Raw genomic sequence first — 22,783 nt, forward strand, 5'->3', positions numbered from 1 at the left:
GCATTCTTAGACAAATACATCGGGGAAATCACTTTCTTGCCTAATGTAAGTTGTACTCCTGAGGGAGAACAATATAGTGTTGCATGCAATCTTTTTAGTAAATCTAATCCTAGCAAATTTTCACCACAGCCTGTTGTTAGAATGAGGGGTGCTTTTAGCTCACAAGGTCCAACAGAAAGCGACATAGGACTAGAAATCGGGTTCCTAACTGGGGCGCCAGAAAAACCTACTGAGACATTCATTTCGCCAGACAAAGGCGCGCCAGGGAGTTTTGAATGCATGATTGAACTCTTTGCAGCACCAGTATCCAGCAGAAAGGGCTCTGTTACATTTGCTGTAGTTACTTTAACATAGGGTCCACTCTGATCCATTGGCACTGAAACAACTCCCTCTCTCTGTCTATGGCTGTCCTAGTAATCATTATCTTCTACATTGTCATCTTCTGCATAATCATTATTGTAGTATTGAGCTGTATTACCTGTTGCGTTGGCTTGCTGATCAAAGCTATTTATGGTAATTTGAGGCGGAAGAGGACGTGCGTTCTGGGGAACATTTCCACGCCCTCTGCCTCTAGGAGCTTGCTGACCACCTCTACCTCTTGCGCCATACGCATTACTGTTACGCTGCATTAATTTAGGGCAACTATATTTAAAATGACCTTCCTCTTTGCAATATGAACATTGGTTAGGACCTACAGGGATTCGTGGTTGATAATACCCATTCATTTGCTGGTTATTCTGAAACTGTTGGGGTTGCTGATAGATACCTTGTGTTTGCCTATAATTATTCTGTCCTCCACGTGGCGGATAAGCCTGCTGCAAGAGGACCTTTGTCTTCAGTTCTTTTGTTTTCTTATCTGTTCTATCCTTCTCATCTTTGTCTCTATTTTCATAATACTGTGCAGTAGCCAGTATTTGCGCTGAAGAGGAAACAGCCCAGGAACTTTCTGAGTCTTTTAATTTTTTACACAACTTGGGAAGTCGATTCTGCACAAATTTATCAACAAATAACCGTTGGCCACCTTCAGTGCTCATGTCTTGACCACTGTGGTCGATAAACGTTTCTTCAAACCTGGTAAAGAAATCCGACACTGTCTCATCTTTCTTCTGCTTACATGCGGATAGTTTATCCCAATTTACGCGCATCGCAGGCATTATAGTTTTCATGTAGGTAATAATTCGACCAGGGAGTTCTGCTACTAAAGGGTCAGGTTTCGCGCCACCAACTTGTCCAGCATCTGCAGCAATGATATTAGCCCATGTGTTACCCAATTCTGCAGCGTGATCTACATTACGAATGGATCCCCATAAAGGCTGTGGAACCACATTCCCAAACAGCATATCTATGTCAGCCAAATTCATTACACATGATTCTGCAGTTTGTGATAACTCCTTATAATAACCGGTAGGGTTTTTACGGGGGTCAGGCAATGTCTGCTTAAGCGCTAACACCTCAGATCGCTTCCATGGGACATGCACCCAAACACGCTGAAAATATGGCTGAACAGGTGGGTTAGCAGCTAAATCACCAGGTCTCCAAACTGGAGGAACCTCACGCATTGGATATTGGCGTGCTTTTACCTTCTTCCCCACAGGGGAAATCCTGCTCCAACAACGATTGCTGACAATCACCATTTCTGAAGGACAGTAAAATTGCAACTGCTTTATCTACATTGGGGCCCACAATTGTACCTTTTTCAAAATCAAATCGCACTCTACACAATTCCTGTGGGTTTGGGTTTGCACCATTATCCTCCAATTCCTCACAGAGGAATTCACACATTTTATCAAAGACATACCTCTGTTTTGGGGCATCCCATTGGTGAAAAACGTTAACAACTGATTCCACATCATAGAGTGAAGGGAAACCAATCCACCTACGCGCCAGATGATCTAACACCTCTTTCTCGGCGGGACCAGGCAGCTGACTACGCAATTGCTTGCGCTGTAAACCAGGAGTCGCACTAGATGACCCAAAGAGAGGCGACATTAAACTAGTAACTACATTAGCTAGTCGTTGTCGTGCTGAAGGAGAAGTTGAGGCGAGAACGGGGGGATAAACAGAGGGAAGAAAAGCGGAGTCAGATACAGGTACCTGGGTAGTGTAAGAAGGAGCGCCAGGGAAAGCCGCTGGCGTGCTAGGCAAAGTCGCAGGAAGCGCGGGGGTAACAGGTAACAAAACTGGCGGCCCTTGAGAGGGCTGCACTGCAGGGATAAGAGCCAGCTGAAGAGGAGCTGGCGGCTGCGGGAAGGCTTGCGGCATATTTACTGGAGGCTGCACATTTACAAGCTGTGGAGGTGCTGTGGCATTTTGCGCATATGGGGGTGGTGAACTTAACAAATGGGACATTAGGGAATCTTTCTCTTTCTCTTTTGTCTCATCTTGCACAAGGGGTGACAAAACACGGTAACATTTATCGATCCCTAGTTTGCGCTGTCTGTGCAATTGCTCATTCATTTGTTCCTCCTCGTTATCTTTAAATTGCACAGCTGCTTGCATCACTGACATACCTCTTTCTCTCTTATTTCTCTTCGCTAGCTTAATTTCCTTCTGTTTGGCTTCCTTTCGCCATAGGCGGAAAGAATCAAACATCGCCGGCCGGGCTTTCTTTTTAAACAATTTCACTTCCAAATTATCTAAGATATCTGTATCGAAACTACCATTTTGGGGCCATTTTAAAACACCGTCCTTTCTGGTGTATCGGATCCATACTTCATTATATGCAATGGGGCCCACGCCATGTTTTTCATAAAGCTCATAAGTTGGAGTTCCAATTGGAGGAACAGGACATGAATCCTCTAACTGGAAATCCCTTCTACAACTCAAACAAAACCAATTACCAAATACACTAGCACCAGGCATCTTCGCTCACTAGTCTAGTTCCAAACTTCAAAGGATTATCGATTACGATAGTCTCGTGAATACACGAGTCCTCTGGCTTTGGGGTTTGCAAACTCCAAATCAAAATAATCCCGAAGGATACCAAATTCAAACTGGGAGACGCTCCACTTATACTTAACTGAATATCGATGATCAATGGCGTCACCAGAAGACTCTCTCGATTGTTTCGCTCTACCAAAATCGTCAAGGGTCCAAAACAGGGCGATTAATCAGGGCAGCAGTCCTTCGTAGCCGTCGGGACGCGGAGAACCTCGCAGAAAAGACTTTCGGACCACGTCGACATGCAGGGGTCGATGAAGTGGCGGCCTTCCTCCAGAATTTCCACACGAAGCTCCTCACGAACCTCTGGCTTGGACCGGTACCGCTGAAATCGCGCCGAGTTGGGCGCCAACTGAAGTACTGGGAATTTTAAGCCCAGCGGTGCAGGGGAACACACCCTATGACTTCGGGTTCTTCCTGTTTCAGACCTACAGAAACACAGAGTCTTCTGGGTGAAGTCAAAGATCTGTTTATTGGCTGCAGACCAATCACAGGTATCCTAGAAGTACAACAGCGTGTATGTTCTCAGGAGACTGCTAAAAGTTACAGAAACGGGCTTCTCCTTAAATACAAAATATCCTGCTTCAGGCATACATTCCTTGCTTTATGGCATGGTCATTCATATGTATACATTTCAAACGAAAAGGCAGAGTCATGATGACCATCCCACATTCCAGTTAAGCCAGCCCACAATTATTTACCCAGCAAGGCTCAGATCCCACATCAGATATCGATAGGCCCCAATAAACATGAGCCATCTCCTGTTTGGAAAACAAGCCATAAAGCAGGAACAGTCAGGTGTGAAAGAGATTAGCTGGAGGCTCGTGTAGGATGAAAAGGCTTTATGGTGTGTCAAGCCCTGATGCTAATCACAGGTGGCCAGAGGACGGGGAGCTCGTGAGACCGGACTGACCTGGGGCAGCGGAGCCAAGCTGCCCAGGTCACAGAGAAGTCAAAGGAAGGCACATGTGCTCTAAAAGGCCCGTATTTGCTTCATAATATGTAGCCTATGTGAGGGCAACCATAAGATGGCCACCGCTCTAAGATGGAACCCACGGAGTCAATGTATAATAAGTATACACAGTGCATTCATACCTAAAACGTTACACAAAGCACTTGTACATACCGCATTGACCATCCGCGGTTCACTAATACCGGGATAGACAGGAGTAGGGCCCTGCCTCCTACGCGGTCCCAAATTGCAAAGTACGACAATACTGCCTGGAGGGAGTTAGAGCACAGGTCTCACTTTGAGATGATGGGATTGCTTGAGTGGGTTTGCGTGACCACACAAGCCATGGTGCCCAGAAAGGGAGCATGGAACAATGGTCCAGACAGCTGCCAAGGAGAGGGTCAAAGGGCAGGGTAAACCGGTTCCTGAAGTTCCGCCGTGGAGGTTGACGGGGTCCCTGAGGAGGAGGCCCCCGAGCTAACCGGGGAAGACCTTGCTACCCTAGGTGAAGTACTTGAGCTTGTCAGCTGGCAGGTTGAGGGTGGGCCCACCATGGAGAAATTCTGCTAAGTGCAGCAAGAGTGTCCCACTCTGGAATGTCTGAGGTGCACGGTCTCCGCTCATACAGCAGGTGAAGCCTCTGGAGATTAACTGATCTGCGGGGAGGACCATCTCCTTTATAGTGAGCATAAGGTTCCTGGTGCTGGGGCAGCCCGTGTGCTGGTGGTCTCCCAGTGTTACTGGTCCTTCCTACTGGGTTTGGCTCCTGACATCACCCTGGCAGGACATTTGGGGCAAGATAAGACCTTCGCTAGGCTTGTCTCCCACTTTTATTGGCCCAGAAAAAATACCGCCTCAGATACATTCTGCAGTACCTGTCCCATCTGCCAGGCCAGTGGGAAATCAGGCAAAAAGCACAAAGCTCCTCTGATCCCACTTAACCAATGACACCCCTTTTGAAAGGGTGGACATCGAGGTCATAGGACCTTTGCACCCCAAGATTGCCCTAGGCAACCGGTTTGTCCTGGTCTTTATAGACCATGCCACCCACTACCCAGAGGCCACCCATCTGAGGACAGTGACTGCACCTGTGGTGGTGAGAGCTCTGATGGGCATCTTTACCCGAGCCGGGTTCCCGAAGGAGGTAGTGTTAGACTGAAGCACTAACTTCATGCCAGTGTATATGAAGTCCATGAGGGATGAGTGTGGTGTAATCTAAGCGTTCACCACACCCATCAACCCTAAGCCAATGGTCTGGTTAGAAGATTCAACAAGATCTTGAAGGGCATGATTATGGCTCTGCATGAACCCTAAAGGCTTAAGTGGGATGTCCTCTTGCCATGCGTGTTATTTGCCTGCAAGGAGGTGTGACAGAAAGGAGTAGGGTTCAGCCCCTTCAAACTCCTCTATGGACACCCTGTTAGCGGACCTCTAAGCCTTGTCAAAGGGGGTGGGAGCCAGCTCCCAGGAAGCCCCCCAGGATGTGGTCACCTTCATGCTGGCCCTCCGAAGCCAGGTACATTGCTTCTGGAAGAAGGCTAAAAGTAATCCGAAGGTCAGCCAAGAGGTCATGAAAGTCTGGTACGACTAGAAGGCCACACTGGCAGAGTTTCAGCATGGCCAAAGGGTATGGGTCATGGAATCAGTAGAGCCCAGAGCTCTCCAAGTCTGCTAGACTGCCCCATATGAGATCAAGGAACGGAAGGGGGAGGCCACCAACCTGGTGGACCTCCAGACCCCTAGGAACCCCCTCCAGGTGAACAGGTTGAAGCCTCACTTTGAGAGGTCCGAAGTGAGCATGCTCCTAGTGACAGCTGAGGGAGTGGAAGAGGAGAGTTAACCTCTTCCGGACCTCCTTTCTGCAGAGGAACATAATGGGTCAGTGGAGGGTGTCAGCTTCTCAGCCACCCTAACCCCAGAGCAGCGAGGTGACTTTTACCCGTTTTTGGGACAGTTCGCGCTACTATTCCCACTCACCCCTGGACTCCCACATCTGTGCGTCCACGATGTTGACACAGGAGAAAGTCTCCCTGTAAAGAACAAAATTTCCAGATTGTCAGACAGGGTGAGAGCCAGCATTAATGAGGAAGTCTCCAAGATGTTAGCTTTAGGGGGGATTGAGCCCTCCAACAGTCCCTGGGCCAGCCCCATAAAATTGGTAGCAAAGGCGCCCCTACTGGGCGCCAAACCATTCTCCCAGACTGATTCATCCTCCATCCCCAGAGCTGCAGAGTTCAATTATTGGTTGGGTGCTACTAAATTCCTCAGTACCCATGACTTGACATCAGAATACTGGCAGGATGCCTTAACTGAAGAGGCCAAAGAGAGGTCCGCATTTTCAACCCCAGAGGGACTTTAACGATTCTGGGTGATGCCCTTTGGATTGAAGAATGCCTCTGCTACCATCCAACAGTTGGTTAACTGGATCCTGACTGGTAAGGAGGCTTTCTGTGTGGCCTACTTAGACAATACCGCTGTCTACAGTTCCAGCTGGAAGGAACCTCCAGGTGGGGCTTCAGGCCCTGCAACAGGCAGGCCAGACCATTAGGGCCAGTAAGTGCCAGATTGGGCAGAGTTCTGTGGTATATTTGGGACACCTAGTAGGTGGAGACAAGGTGCCGCTCCTTCAGGCCAAATTTGAAACCGTCATGGCCTGGGAACCACTTAAAACCCAAACAGAAGCGAGAGCCTTACTAGGCATCACTGGCTACTACCGTAGATTTGTTAAGTGCTATGGCACCATTGTTGCCCCCTTTAACTGAGCTGACTTCCAAGAGGCTTGTCAGAAATCCTTTGATTCTCTTAAGGAAGCCATGCACACAGCACCGGTGCTCAGGGTCCCTGACTTCTCCAAGGAATTCAGCGTGCACATGGACGCTTCAGAGCATGGCATAGGGGCAGTCTCATTATAGCTGATTGAGTAGGGCCTAGACAAACAGGTAGCCTTCATAAGCAGAAGGTTACTTCCATGGGAACAGAGGTGGAGTTCCATTGAAAGAGAAGCCTTTGTCGTGGTCTGGGCACTGAAGAAGCTGAAATCATACCTCTTTGGGACTCACTTCCTGATTCAGATAGACCACAGGTCCCTCAGATGGCTCATGCAGATGAGGGGCTAGAACCCTAAACTCTTGTGGTGGTTAATCTCCCTACATGGAATGGACTTCAGGGTGGGACTGACCACACCAGTGCTGATGGTCTCCAGATTCTCTCACGGGTGGGCGGAGACACTTGTTAGACCTGATGGCCTTAGAGTGGTCTTCCCCCAACTTGTTTCCTACCTCCCTCCACTTTTCTGATCTTGTTTTTGCTGGTTTTAGGACTTTGAGCACTTTCCCACTACTGATCAGTGCTAAAGTGCATGTGCGGTCTCCCTTAAACATGTTATGATTGACTTCCACCTGTTTCGGTATATTTAATTTACCTGCAGGTCCGTTGTAAAGTGGTATACCATATACCCAGGGCCTGTAAATTGAATGCTACAAGTGGGTCTACGCCAGTGTTTCTGCCACCCACACAAGTAGCTTTTTAAACCTGTCTCAGTCCTGCCACTGCAGGGCCTGTGTGTGCAGTTTACTGCCACTTCGACTTGGCATTTAAAACTACTTACCAAGCCTTAAACTCCCGTTTTATTACTTATAAGCCACCCCTAATGAAGGCTCTTGGTAACCCTGAGGGCATGGTACTATGTAAGTAAAGAGTAGGGCATATATGTTTATGCTTTACATGTCCTAGTAGTGATAAACAGCTTATTTCATGTTTCACTACTGTTAGGCCTACTCCTCTCATGGGCTACCATTGTGAATTCCTTAATAAGCTTTTCAGTTGTAATTTCTCACCAGAGAGGATTAGCTTTTTCATGCTTCATATGATTGACATTTTCTTGATAAGTCCTCTTTACTTGTAAAGTTGGATTTAACATTACTGTTTAAGAAATGCCACTTTTAGAAAGTGGCAAATGTCAATGGATTGACCCTGTGTCCCTCTGAACCTGGGTAAGTATATAACAAGCTACAAATGGTTCTGTCGGGTAAAGCAATTGGTTTTAAATTCATGAAGTCGTTATCATGCAAAAACAATGAGAATGGATATGAAATTAAATGAAATTAAATTAAATGAAGGATTTATAAAGCGCAACATAACCCGGAGGTATCTAGGCGCTGGATACACCAGAAGACAGTTAATTTCAGAACGTTACCATTAGTACAGCCAGGTCTTTAAGCGCTTCCTAAATTGAAGCCGGTTATGTTTGTTTTTCAGGCAAGTGAGCAAGGAGTTCCAAAGTTTGCTGCCAGTGATGTAGGAAAAACCTTTGCCTCCCCATTTTAGTTTTGAAATCTTGGGGATAGATAGGTTGCCACTTTTTGTGATCTGCGTGGGATGTAAGGTCTGAAGAGTTGCGACAGTTGTCGTAGGCCCTTGCCATGTGTGGCTTTAAATGCAATACACAAAGCCTTAAACTGGATACACTTAATGATGGGCAGCCAATGTAGCTCTACGAGAGCCTTGTAGGCTGAGTCGAAGCGAGTAAGCCAAAGCAGAACTCTGGCAGTGGCATTTTGCGTAGTTTGCAGTTTTTGTAGACTACGCTTCCTTGCACTGGTAAGGAGGGCGTTGCAGTAGTCCAGTCTTGAAGAAATCAAGGCTGTGACCACTGTTTTCCTGAGCTCTAATAGGATGAACTTGAAGTATTTTTTTCAGGATTTTAAGGATGAAAAAACAAGTTGGTGTGGTATGATTGATCTGGGATTCGAAGGAGAGCTTGGAGTCAAACAGAACTCCAAGGTTCTTAACCTTGTCAGCTGGTGTTGGGGGACGGTCCGTGTGGCTTGGCCACCAGCTGTCTGACCAGACAATAGGTGTATTGCCGAAAAGCATAACGCTCGTTTTTAAGGTGTTAAGTTTAAAACAGTTTGTCTGCATCCACTTCCCTATGTGGCTCATACAGCTTTTGAACCGGGACGCAGTGTCTGCGGACGAGTTGTTAATGGACACTATGATTTGTGTGTCGTCCGCATAAGACACCAGCATGAATCCAAAGGTTCTTATTAGTTTGGCCAGCAGGGTGACGTTTAGATTAAAACGAGTGGGGCTCAGCGACGAGCCCTGAGGCTCTCCATTAGGGAGTGAGAAGTCAGGGGAGACAAATGGGTCAAGTGCCACTGATTGTGTCCTGTTTGACAAGAAGGATCTGAGTAGCAGGAGTGCTTTGTCCCTGATTCCCAGCGAGGCAAGATGTTCAACCAACACTTCGTGGTTGACAGTGTCGAATGCCGCTGAGAGATCTAAAAGGATAAGAGCAGCACTCTCACCTTTATCAAGGGTTAGCCTAAGTTTCTCCGTAGCTGTAATTTTGGCCAGTTCAGTGCTGTGGTGGGCCTGGAAGCCAAAGTTTGAGTGGTCTAGAATATCGCTTCCGTGAGGAAGGCTGACAATTCCTCATTTGGAGGGGTCATCCGGGTCCAAATTTGGCTTTTTCAGGAGTGGCAATATAGAGTCTCTTTTCCAGTTAGTGGGAAAGGCCCCCGAAGAGATCATAATGTTAAAAATAGACCAGAGAGCAGATGCTATGATTTGCGGGACCACATGCAAAAGTTTGGGAGGACAAGGATCAGAAGGGGATTCTGACTTAACTAAGGAGATTAATTCAATAGTAGGGTCAAGTGAGATTGGCGTAAACCTAGATAATATGGTGGTGGGAGGGCTGGCTATATTAGCTTGGGGGGCTGGATTAGCACTTGGGTTTTTATCCGTGGGTGCAGACGGATTGGCTTTGGGAATGAAGGTGTCAAAGACTTGATTGACTTTTAGTTGAAAGGCATTTGCTAGCTTGTTGCAGAATTGCTGGCTATTGCCCTGACTTTGGATTTCAGGGAGCTTGGAGAGTTTTTTACTGTAGCAAACAATTTTTTGCACAATACTGCATGGTGAGTAAGCTCTTAGTCCTTGCCAGATAATGTTGGCACAATTGCCAATTTTGGCAGTCGTATTTGTTATTCCCCTTCTCTTTTCCCACAGTTCGGAATCCATTAAACACCTTCCTCACATTGGGAGTGTTTGATCTTGTTTGAAAGTGGTGAGTAAATCCAACCGCTTGTCGGTGCTTCTCTTAAGAAATTACCTCATTTCGTACACACTTGACTTATACACGAATCCCTTTACCTTTAGGCTGTCTCCTTTGTTGTCTGCTTGTCCTGAAGAAGACCCACCATGACGCTTACCTAATTGCGCTCCCGTCCGAATCCAAACGATCTTATTGGTCCATGTCCATTAGGTCTTCTGGTCTCAAGATTCAATAAGCCTATCTAGCTTGTACCTGAGACACTTTATTTATAACTGAACTGGACAGACCCCAATGTTAGCCCTTGTATATTGTATACATATTTGTTTTTTGTCATATCACTTATATATAAATGACACCTACCCACTTATGTCACATTGTCACTTTATTCACTCAATTTTATTGGCACTTGTGTCTTTTGATGATTATTGAACTCTGCGATACCAAAGGGGATGATGGACGGAGCGTTTGAGCAAATCAAACACTCACCCCCAGTCAACTGATCTGGGTTTAATCCATCATCATTCTTTAGCTCACTCCACCACCCCAGTTCAGACATGGCCATATGCAAATCAGTCTGACCCTGTGCCTCATGGGAACAGTCCAGCCCGAACTGCCAAGCCATGTCTTCCCTGGACCGGAAACAAGCATCCTGGGACCGGTTTCGGGTTCATAACCCTCATCAGCCAGGCTATCTTGAATCCAGTGGCAAAGTGAGCAAGGGACCCACGTCTGGGCATACCCTGCCAACTTAGGGCGAACAAAGCGATACCAAAGGGGATGATGGACGGAGCGTTTGAGCAAATCAAACACTCGCCCCCAGTCAACTGATCTGGGTTTAATCCATCATCACTCTTTAGCTCACAAGCTTGGCAGTTCGGGCTGGACTGTTCCCATGAGGCACAGGGTCAGACTGATTTGCATATGGCCATGTCTGAACTGGGATGGTGGAGTGAGCTAAAGAATGATGATGGATTAAACCCAGATCAGTTGACTGGGGGTGAGTGTTTGATTTGCTCAAACGCTCCGTCCATCATCCCCTTTGGTAGCAATTATTGAACTCTGACAGCCATATATGACTATACGCTTCATAGAAAAGAAAAAAGTAAAAATTGACTTTTCTGTCAAAAATCGTCTGGTATTTGTGTTCCAATGCATAATTTACAAAGAAATTTATGATATCCATTCTCATTGTTTTTGCATGACTAAGACTTCATGAATTTAAAAGCAATCACTTTTAGAAAGTGGAAATTTTTCTGCTGTTAGCTTTTTTGTGCCTTACAGTCTGTCTTCAGATACACGTCTGGGTTCGGTGACCGCTTCACTTTGTGCATTCCCTCTAGACCACCACAAACACAGGAAGATGAGCCTCAGCTGCATTCTGAAAACTCATCTGTATTCCTCTGCAGTCTGATGGGTCTTCCAGAGCAGGGAGGAATGGGAGCGGCTGACACTTACACTCTAATAGGTAGTGTCCTATCCACACACAGAGCACTGATGTACCCCCCACCCCCCTCTAGGGTTTACCTGGCAGACAGGACTGGGCTGAAAGTGATTGTGTGCACTTCAGAGGCCAGTCTTTAATGTCACCTCCTCTTCAAAGGCAACTTTGGGTATAAGTACTGGGACCCTGATCCACAAAAATCCAACACTTGAACCTCTGTCATAAGAACTGCTGTGCTGCCCAAAGGACTCAACTCGACTGCTGATCTGGAAGGCCTGTTTTTCTGCTTGATTCCCTGCTGCCTGCTGCTCTTCGACTCTGCTGAAGGAGAACAGGACTCTGCCTTCTTCCAAGTCATCTCCAAGGGCTTATTTGCTTTCTTCCTGTTGCTTTAGACTCAGGAATGTCAATGTCTCTACCCCCGCTCCTGTGACTGGCTCACGGGAAGTGGCCCAGAGACTTACAACTCAGAACGGGCACATCAACCTGGTTACAGGAGTAAGATCGGTGCATTGCTTCAAATCTAGCGCTTTGCCTTCAGTGATCGATGCATTGGACCGTGTATCGCAACTGCTTCATCTTGGTGAGATCAACGCATCCCTTCGATTGCGTGGCAGAAACCGGCCTATCACTCGGCGCCTCTCGGCTACGACACCCGTCTTCGGAGCTAACGCATCGCCTTCACTGTGTTGAGAAGATCAGCGCATCACGCTGCTTGCGACCAAGAAAGGTACTTTGTTCACCGCGGCCTGCATGGGGCCTGTAGCCGGCTGGAGCTCCATCGCGGTCGGCCCATACTTTGACTTTGTCCCTTTCCAGCGGATCCTAAAATAACCTTTTTAGTGCTACTGCTTCTAAGCAATTCACTGCATTTATTTCTTCAAAATTCTATTTCTCAGCTGCTACATTTTGGATTTTTGTAGTTTTTATCTCATTTCACTCAGATAAGTGTTCTCTATTTTCCAAAAGTGTTATGGAGTAATTGTGTGACATTTCCACTGTGTTACTGAATGAGTTATTGCACAAATACTTTACACACTGCTTTCTAAGTTAAGCCTGCCTGCTCTGTGCCAAGCTACCAGAAGGTGAGCACAGGATAATGTAGGTTGTGTTGTGACTAACCCTGACTAGTATTGTGGTCCCTACTTGGACAGGGTGCATACTTATTCCAAGTAGAGCCCCGATTTCTAACACACCTCTTCTAGGGGTGTTGTTCTTTGTTTGTCCTGAACCAGCTACTATATATTGTAGCCTTGTTCACTCTGCATTGTATCCTTAGGCTAAGCCTTATTTCTATATGAAAGCACTGCGTTATGACCTTGTGACAATGATTTCAAGCTCCATTCACTGACCTGTACTGACTTTGTAACGATGGTTGCAAGCTCTCTTAACTGATCTGTACTTGTCTTTGTTTGAGCAACATTATATTGAAATTTGCATATACTTTTAGTTTCTGCAATTTTTCTTTGTGTGTGTGTGTGTGTGTGTGTGTATCCATGTTCTTTCTCTGTTAATTAAGTACCTTGGTATCTCTAGAGTTGAGCACTGTAACGTCCTGGAAAAATGTTTACTCTTGAAAACTACAAAAATAAATGCATAACGTGGACAAGTCTTTTACTCTCACGAGCTTCTCGAAAACTTTCAAAACAACGCTAATCTATCTACATAAATTGTTACATCTCTAGGAAAATGCTGGCGAGTCTGTATCACCATGTACTCATGCAAGTAACTGAAAAAAAATTCTTAAATATTTTATTTGTTGTAGTCTTGTTGCTCTAGATACACAATCCTGGCTAACCACTTTAATTTGGATTGATAATATGGAATGAAATGTAGCACACCTGCAGCTTTAGGTGCTGATGATACGGTTCATTCAGGATGTCATTCATACTATTCATTCTAGTAGCATCAGAGATGTAGGACGAAGGCCATTGTAATGCTAATGTTATATAGTATTGTACATCTAATTAAACAGCCTCTGTGCGCGAGATTATATTTAACGGTATAGTAAATACTCACAATCCATTTTTCTCCTAATTTCTGCAGACTATAATTGAGTGTCTCAAGTATGTTACGACTGGGGATTTCCCTCCAGGCACCAAAGGAAACACATTTGTTCATGATCCAAAGGTATTGTTTATATTTTACATCATTCAATTTATGTCAATCTATTTTTGGTGCAACCTCTCCAAGTCTACAAATCCTATATCTGTGGCAACATGATATATTTGGCTAGGTCACTTATTGGTAATTGTCATTACTTTTGATTGCTGATCTTTCTTTGCCACAGTCCTTACTGAATGAGTAAATATTTTCTCTTCCAGACGTTGTTTTCCTTAAGCAAGTTTCTGTAAACACTGTCAAACAATGCATCTTTTGTCCACCATGGACCTTATCCCGTCCAGAAATAGGAGAGAGACATCTTACCCACTCATGTAATATTGATGCTAGAAATCCAAATAAGAAGCTTCTCTATCAGGATATGCTAATCTGAGGAGTATTGGTCGCAAACTAGAACTGTGACAAGGAACACAAGAACTGTGGAGTAATAAAGCTTATTTCTAGGTAATCGGGCCATTCCCTCCTCATTCATCTTCCTCGCCCCAGTCCTTACTGAATGAGGTTATACCAGGCAGAAAGATTCTGGGCTACAAGCACATAAATAAAACATGGAACACACCCAGTGCTGCAACGCTGTGTGTTTTCAATGTACAGAAATAAACATTAAACACCATGGCCTCTGGCAGAGTCCAGTGCACCTGTACCAAAGTCTGTAGATGAATCGGAATTTGCCAAGCAGTGTGACGGTAAGTTCCAATTCTGTTAAGGACACGGAGGCGAGGATTATGCTTCTCTCTCTTCGCCTTTATTACAATGCGAAATCCAAGCAGCCAGAAAGATAAATAACAGAGCATCACAACAGTAAAAACTACAACTCCCTGCAACCAGGGAGGAAGAAACAGTCCTTAGTCCTTCCATTATTTCCACCATCCAAGGTACATAGTCCCATGTCAGTCTCTCCCCTCAGCGCGAGTCACGCCAAATCATCACTGGTCCTGTTTTGACCCATCGTTTCCTGGAAGAACAAGGAAAACGTCAGGAGGATGAAAAAAAAAGTTCAAGAAACCGAGCATTAACAACATGATCAATACTGTAAACCGAGACTGAACAGTATACATTATCTCAACTTCCCCAAAACACAAGAAGTGATTACTTACTAACATACGGGTGGGTTCGCACTGCCATGCACCGGGTGGGATAATCCTCGCCTCCGTGTCCTTAATAGAATTGGAACTTACCCACACTGCTTGGCAAATTCCGATTCCCTATGTCAGGACCGGAGGCTTCAGATTATGCTAGTTCAAAGCTTACTTACTACCAAATGAGCCACATCCAAGACCGGTTTGAAATAAAACATTTTGAACGTAGAGTCTGAAGACCAATCTGCTGCTCGCATCAAGTCCTCTAGTCGTGCTTTGTGTCAATACCCGCTTCCTGCATGACCCAACGCACCCACCTAGCTATTGTGGGAGAGGACTCCGTCTTGTGCCGTTTCTTGAGAGCTATCAAAAGTTTACATTCGCCCGCAGGGCGGAATTCTTGGGTCATGTCCTCATAGGCCTTGAGGCAATCTACCACACACAATTTTGGAGTATCCTGAAAAGCTGGGTATGAAACTGTACGAGTATGACACTTAGTCCGACGTCCTATCGTAAAAACTACTCCATCAGGAGAAAAGGTTCTTGCGAAATGTCTAAAGCCCGTACGTCTGAAACTCTCCTGCATGAGATTAAGCACAAGAGCATAGCCAGTTTAGACGACCGTTCGTTCCATGAGAGATATTTATTGGGCTGCCAAGATAAAAACAGGTTCAAAACCAAATTGATGTCCCAAAGGACCGAATAACGAGGTTCAGGGGGCAAAGATAACCGTATTCCTCGCAACAGCCTGCAGACTAACGGGTGTTCCCCAACTGGGTTGCCGTCTAACGGAACATGACCCGCCGAAATCGCTGATCTGATTGCATTTTTAGAGCGATAGGCCTGCCCATCAGACACCAAATCTGCCAGAAAATTCAAGATGTGAACGACACCTGCGACCACGGGATCCAAATCCCTTCGAAGACACCAACGAACCCATCTCGTCCAAGCGGACCGATAACGCTTCATGGTACTGTCCGCCTAAGCCTTTGACAGGAGGCTTTCAGCCGGTCTCGAAAGGCCTGGCAACGACCAACGTTACCTGAAAGTCGCCACACCATGAGGCGAAGCCGTACCTGCGCAATCAGATGGTGAGACATCCCGTCTGGGTTCCGAAGCAGATGAGGATACTGGGTGAGTAGGATTGGAGAATCCAAGAAAGTTCCAGAAGAACTGGAAACCAGACTTGAGACCTCCAAGAAGGTGTTACCAAGATCACCTCCGCTGCCTGCTGGCGGATCTGGGCCGCCGTTCTTGTTCTCATGGAGAATGGGGGAAACGCATAACCTCTCTCCGTGGTCCAGTCCTGCAGAAAAGCATCCGTGGCAACTGCCATCGGATCCGGTCGCCAGCTGAAGAACCGAGGGATCTGATGATCCAGATGAGAGGCAAAGAGGTCCACCGAAAACGGCCCCCAAAGAGAATTGATCTCGTGGAAAATCTGAGGATCCAGCTTCCAGAGACTGAAATCGTAAAGGTTCCTCGAGTGCCAGTCCGCAATCTGATTGCTCCGGCCCTGCAGGTATTCCGCTGTGACCGAGATATGGTGGTCCAGACAGAAACCCCAAAAATCTTTTGCTAAGTTTGCCAATGCACGGGAGCGAGAACCTCCTAATCTGTTCACGTAATGGACCGCCGAGACATTGTCCATCTTTAGGAGAACACAAGACTGCACCCTGTCTTTGGTGCAACATCGGACAGCAAAGGAGCTCACTAGAAGTTCCAGACAATTGATATGAAGATTCTGCTTGTCTACGGACCACACTTCTCCGGTGGAAAAATCCCCGCAACGAGCGCCCCAGCCTGACCTGCTGGCGTCTGACTCTATGATAAGGTCTGGAACCGAACCAAAAATCGCCCGTCCGTTACAAGCTTCCATGTGGGACAACCACCACATGACCTCTTCCCTGGCCTCTGCCGAGAGGGGAATTAAATGATCGTACGACTTCCCTCTCCTCAGATGATACACCTTGAGGCGTTGGAGGGCCCGATAATGTAGAGGCCCCGGGAAGATTGCCTGAATTGACGATGAGAGAAGACCCACCACTCGGGCCAGATGACGTAAAGAGGTGTAGGGTCTGGAGAGTGTCTGGCGCAATTCGTGTCGAATTTTCGCCATCTTTCGAGACGGAAGACTCAAAGTCGCTTGAACAGAGTCCACTACGAACCCGAGAAAGGTTACCTTTTGAGAAGGCTGGAGAACCGACTTGGTCTTGTTGATAATGAAACCTAGGCCCTGCAGAAGAGATACCGTCTGTTGCAGTTGGACGGCCAAGGTCCGAGGGCATTAAGCCATCAGGAGCAGATCGTCCAAATACCCGATCATACGAATACCATGAGCGCGGAGGAACTCCACCGCCGGATGCAGCACCTTGGTAAAACACCAAGGGGCTTATGAAAGACCGAATGGAAGGGCGGTGAATTCGTACACCAAATCCCTCCAACAAAACTGCAGGAACCTTCGATGAGGTGGGTGGATGGGAACTACCAGGTAGGCATCCTTCAAATCCAGGCACCGTCGGCCTTGTCCACCAGAAAGATATTGCTGAGGAACCCGTGAGGGTGCAGAGTTGATCGGCAAATGGCTCCTTTGCAGAGCAGCTCGGAGACCTCCTCGTCGATCAAATATGCCTCGAGAGCGCTGAACGCTATCGGGCGAGGGGGTTGCTCCTGTTGTGGGCTTTCGAAAAACTCTATATGAAACCCCTGAATGGTCTGAAGGACCCATGCATCTGAAGTAATGTCTGCCCACGCATCTCGAAAGGCCACCAGTCGACCCCCAATGCGAACGTTCGAAGTAGGGAGCACACTTACTGTTGGAATGTCCACCTCCAGCGTTGGCCTTGAAGGTCCAGCATCCTCTGAAACGTTGGCCTCTTGTCGGGTAGAAGTTTGTGTAGTTCGCGGTAGTGTTATACTGCCCGAAGCCAGAGCCTTGTCCCCGTGCGGGGTTTTGCTGCGATCCGCAGCCGGGCGAGCTGCCCCTTCCTTGCCCGGCCCCACGGAAAATCCGCTACCCACTCTTTTGCTACTGGACTGGGCCTTGACCAGGGAAGTGAATGTTGCCACAAACTTTCCTAATTCTTTAACACCCGCCTCCAAAGAAGCCAAATCACCAAGCTTGGGGTCTAGCTTAATCAAAAACGAGCGGCGACGCTCGGTGGACAGGGCACAATTTGCGTTGCCCAGAAAAATAATAGCCCTCTGTGCCCAATTTGAAAGGACCTCGGGGGAAATAGAAGAGCCTGAGACCTTGGCCTCCTCCGCCATGTCCAGTATTTTTGTCATCGGTCCGATGGCGTCGAAGAGTTTATCCTGACAGGGCCGCCAGGACCTGTCAATGCCTTTCCTGGGATTCTTCACGCATTTGGCCAAAAAGGTGGCCATCTTAGGATCCAGCTCCGGGGTGCAAGCTATTTTATCGTCCAACGAGGGCCTGGGGCACTCCGCTCGCAGACAACCTCGAGCCTCCTTCTCAAGGGGCTTACGGAGCCGTCCCGCGACAAACTTAGCCACCTTGTCGCCGGGAACCCAGGCCGCCGAATGCGGCTGCATAATGTCATCGGGGTTAAGCATGTCCGCGTCCTCAGTAGCTGTAGAGGTGGAAGGGGTCGCAGCGGGGCGCCAAGGCCGTGAAGACCCCACGTCATCATCAGTATCCCCTTGCACAGCATCGTCATCCGTCGCGGGAAAAGGGGGATCTAAGGGGTCCTGAGGGGTGGCTGCCGGGAGGGGCGCGGGGGAAATTGGTGGCGCTGAAGCCAAAAATGCAGACATAAGGCGTGCAAAAGTGTCTACGTCCTCCCCTTCGGGCCGTTGTTTCTTGGCCGGTGGAGGTTGCACACCATACGGCGGAATAGAATCCGCCGGAAGCTCCGTTCGTGCTGCCGCCAATTTAACGCACTCCTGAACAATCTTCTCAGAGAGGCGTTGCTCCATAGGGCCAACCACCTCATTAACCAGTAGATTGAGGTGTCGACCGCCTCATAAAAATCATCATCCCAGGGTAGGTACCCCTGGACCTTCTCCTCATAATATTCTGACTGATCTCCCATAGTAGAGGTAAGACAATACTGCCCAAAACCACAGAGCAAATGGGGAGCCAAGTAACAGAGGAGACCTCTATTTATTGAGAAGCTGGGCACTACAGAATCAATATGGGTAACAAAATCCCACCAATGAGGGCAGACTAAAAGACTGCAGAGATGTAGGTAACCCAAAGGATTACAATAGGGCTGCACTCACCCCAGACGCGCTAGCCCTCAAAACTGACCGGGCTGTCTGCCTCCCAGCACGTCTAACGCTTAATGCGTGCGAAATGACTGGGCGCACGTGCCGACCGTTATTCTCAAAGGTAAAGTTGTGCACCACCGCGCTCAAGCGTGTTATCAGCGGGAAATGACCCCCAAGTACGGACCCCCGCCGGGGCGTAGGAAAAAGGATATACTGCGGGGAATACAACCCGTAAACACAGGCGTCTTGGTTAGGCAGACGGGGACAAGGCTCTCAACTCCTCGCTCTCACAGCACGACTCCTCTATGAGGAGCGGCGCCGCGAGAGCAACGAGTGGAGCGAGTCCCTCTAGCGGGCTTCAGAAGCACCGCACCAGCAGGGCTCCCGGCCTCGTAAGGAGCGGAACAACGCTCCCGCGGCTGATGAAGGAATCTATGAAGGCAAATAACGCGCAACAACATAAAAGGCAATATAAACCACCCCACAAAAGCGGCAATTAGTAATAACAGGAGAATGGAAAAAAACAACTTAACTGGCTGCGAAGCAGCGAAGAAAGAGGAGGGAGAGAGACTGACATGGGACTATGTACCTTGGATGGTGGAAATAATGGAAGGACTAAGGACTGTTTCTTCCTCCCTGGTTGTAGGGAGTTGTAGTTTTTACTGTTGTGATGCTCTGTTAATTATCTTTCTGGCTGCTTGGATTTCGCATTGTAATAAAAGCGAAGAGAGAAGCATAATCTGAAGCCTCCGGTCCTGACATAGAATCAGCCCTTACTTGGAGACTATAGTAAGTCATACAAGTATGTGGGTTTGCCCAAGTGCCAGCCAAACATATGTCCTTCAATAAAGTTGTTCAAGATGTTGATGCTTCTCTGGTCCTCTTCCTGGAACTGGACCAGACCATTCTTTGTCAAGTTTCTTCTACGTCAGCACAATTATTATTTTTTCTGAGCCGTCTAATTGAAGTAGAAGACAGACGCAGACCTCGTCTAAGAATGCTAAAAGTGAAAAATAGTCAACTTCTCAAAAGGGAGCTGTTCTACCAATGAAGATGGAAAGAACTTGGTGTACATCTAGGGAATGCAAACCCACTCCCTTTTTCAGAGCTGAAGAAGGTGAAAAACCTGTAATGCCAACTCCTGGGATGAGACGAAAGAGGAAGGGATCTTTAGAATGAAATAAGGACCTTATCTAGAAAGAAGGGATGGAAATACCCATTTTACCAATTCGCATCCCTGCCAAGTCACAAAAAGACCTTATATGAAAGGTATTTGAGGTCTGCTGAATCTAATGGTTCAAACACAGGGACGACTGCGAGGCTTTCGATACCAGTGGAAGATCCTAAGAAGGAAAACTGACAATGCACAGTTGTTCTTTAAAAAAAAAGACTAAAAATGAGAAGTTAAATTAAAAATTAACTGCATCTTCACCCCTCTGAATTCTTGCATTGCTGCTCAATGGACTTGAAAGTGGTACAAAAGGGGGTGGTGAAGGACGGAGCATCAGAACCAATCAAACACTCACACCCAGTCAACAGATCCGGGTTTGATCCATCACCGTTCTGGTTGTGAGTGTTTGATTGGTTCTGATGCTCCGTCCATCACCACCCCCTTTTGTACCGCTTTGTTCGCCATAAGTTGGCAGGGTATGCTCAGACGTGAGTCCCTTGCTCACTTTGCCACTGGATTCAAGCAAGCCTGGCTGAAGACGGCTGAAATGCCAGAAACCGGTCCTGGGAAGCTTGTTTCCGGTCCAGGAAAGGCATGGCTTGGCAGTTTGGGCTGGACTGTTCCCATGAGGCACAGGGTCAGACTGATTTGCATATGGCCATGTCTGAACTGGGGTGGCAGAGTGGGTTAAAAAACGGTGATGGATCAAACCCAGATCTGTTGACTGGGTGTGAGTGTTTGATTGGTTCTGATGCTCCATCCATCACCACTCCCTTTTGTACCGCAATGGTCTTGAAAGGCATACACTGCTAGTCTCAATACAGAACCCCTGCTTAAGAAATCCAATACTCTAGCTAGATCACAGGATGAAGGAATCCCTTTGGATATGCACTGGCTATCTAAATATACCATTGGCAGATGTATGGCTTAAGGGTTATGGAATGTTTTGATTGTTGAATACAAGATAGTAGAGGGTAATTTACATAAGCAGTTATGTGCCTGCAAAGAGGATCTTTCAATTGCCACACTTGCAGTTGCAATATCTGGAAGAAGCGGTATTGTGAGAGGAGAGTGGCTGACTGAAAAACCCATTTGGACCTGGATGAAAGACAAAGCACAGGGTATTGCAGGCGTTTGAGGTTGCTATGGTACTATCAGCAAGACTTTTGCTTGGTCCTTCTGAAATCTTTGTAACTCCATTCAATGAATGGAATCTGAGGAGAGATGTATGGATGACCTCTCAGCCGTAGTAGAGAGAGAGCATCCACCACCCATCCCCTTGGAGTTGAAACCTGACTGCAAAACCTGGGAAGGAGGAAGTTCTCTGGAGCTGCAAAAAAGACCACTGATACTCTCTTAAATCTCTCCACAATCTGCTGATAAATAAAAGGATTGAGAGGTAGGGAGGGTGAGAAGGAAAATACCAAATTCAATTTGTCTACTGACCCATTCAACCTCCCTGGAAGTGAGTGAGAGACAGGAGATTCCCCTCTGTCTATGGACAAACTTCCTGGACCAAGACTCGGAGGGTCAGAAAATCAGTTCTTTCTTGGTGATGGATTTAGACTAGACTTAACGTAGACTACTTGGTTGGTGGTCCAAAGCACCAGTTGTTTTTGAAACTCCTATAAAAGGAGCAGTGTCAAATGGACAGCCTTCAACTCCTTCTAATTGAGTGAACTCTCCCATTCTTTGATCATTCCACATACAATGGACAGAGCTGGCCTCCAGGGTTGCTCCCCACCTTAAGCTGCTGGCATTTGTTGTTATCCCCATTGGGGTTAGAAGGGACATTGTGTAACCTCTAGTCCATTTGAAAAGGGTTATCCACTGCTGCAGCGACTGTGACAGGAATCGGAGCTTTAAAGTATGAGAACCTGGACTCCAGTAAACCAGAAGATACAACCCCAATGACTGATGGTGGCATTCGATTCAAGGAAGGGTTGTCAGAATTAATTCCAGCTCCCCCGAACCCTCAGGCAATCATGTGCCATTGCCTCCATTCCTGAAAGAAGAGATGTTTGGGGTGTCGCTAACCTTTGCTTCCTCTGAGTTGCCAGAAATATTTGGCCTAAGTCTGTTCAAAATAATGTCTCAATTAATTGAAAATCACGAATTCGCACCAGTCAAGAAGTCTTTATATCAAGAACGCATGATCCTTCAGAATGTTGCAGAGCTGCTGAAACTCTTTGCATCTCTTCCCAAAAGAACCAGCCAATCATCTAAGTATGTGAATACCTGAATATTTTGATCATGAATCATACCCACCGCAAGATGCCAATAGTCTTTTTTTTTTTTTACCATAATTCCTTGTTTTTCATATAATCATTATATAGCAAAAAACATACTAAGAGGGAATGGGTTGGCTTCCTGTGACAGAAAGAGTTGCTATTTGGCATCTCGGATGGATAGTGCAGGTGCTATCATTCTAAGGAACTTCGGGTAACTCATTGTAACACCCCTCCGAAAAGGAATCGCAAGCTGGCTCCACAATTGTGGCTCACTGTCATTTGTCCCCTTTCCTCTGCATTCTTTCTAGCTGGAAGAGTGCTCACAAAATGAAACTCCTTGGTCTCTAAGAACCTTCTGCTTATCTGCCCTCCAAGTGAAGTCCACTCTGGCAACCATACATTAGGCGTGACCTTAAGCTTTGTTTGAGAATCCTCTGCCATGAGGTCTGCTACATGGACGCCTTAGATACATTTTATCTTGATGTTGTTTATCAGCTGTAATGTCTGCCTTTCTGTGCTTTGGAAGGCCAACCTTTTATAACCCGGTCCAGTTA

At 46.9% G+C, this 22,783-nt stretch overlaps 1 protein-coding gene across 1 annotated transcript in view; it reads left to right on the top strand.

Moving 5' to 3' along the window:
* The window catches only part of RAD50 (RAD50 double strand break repair protein), a 495,519-nt gene that overhangs the window by 40,787 nt on the left and 431,949 nt on the right, over positions 1–22,783 (top strand). Inside the window, exon 3 of the mRNA XM_085618052.1 lies at positions 13,441–13,524. Coding sequence (XP_085474178.1) covers positions 13,441–13,524 — 84 coding nt within the window. The remainder of the gene's footprint in view (positions 1–13,440; positions 13,525–22,783) is intronic.

The sequence above is a fragment of the Triturus cristatus genome, chromosome 7, assembly GCF_964204655.1.
Source record: "Triturus cristatus chromosome 7, aTriCri1.1, whole genome shotgun sequence".
Taxonomy (NCBI): domain Eukaryota; kingdom Metazoa; phylum Chordata; class Amphibia; order Caudata; family Salamandridae; genus Triturus; species Triturus cristatus.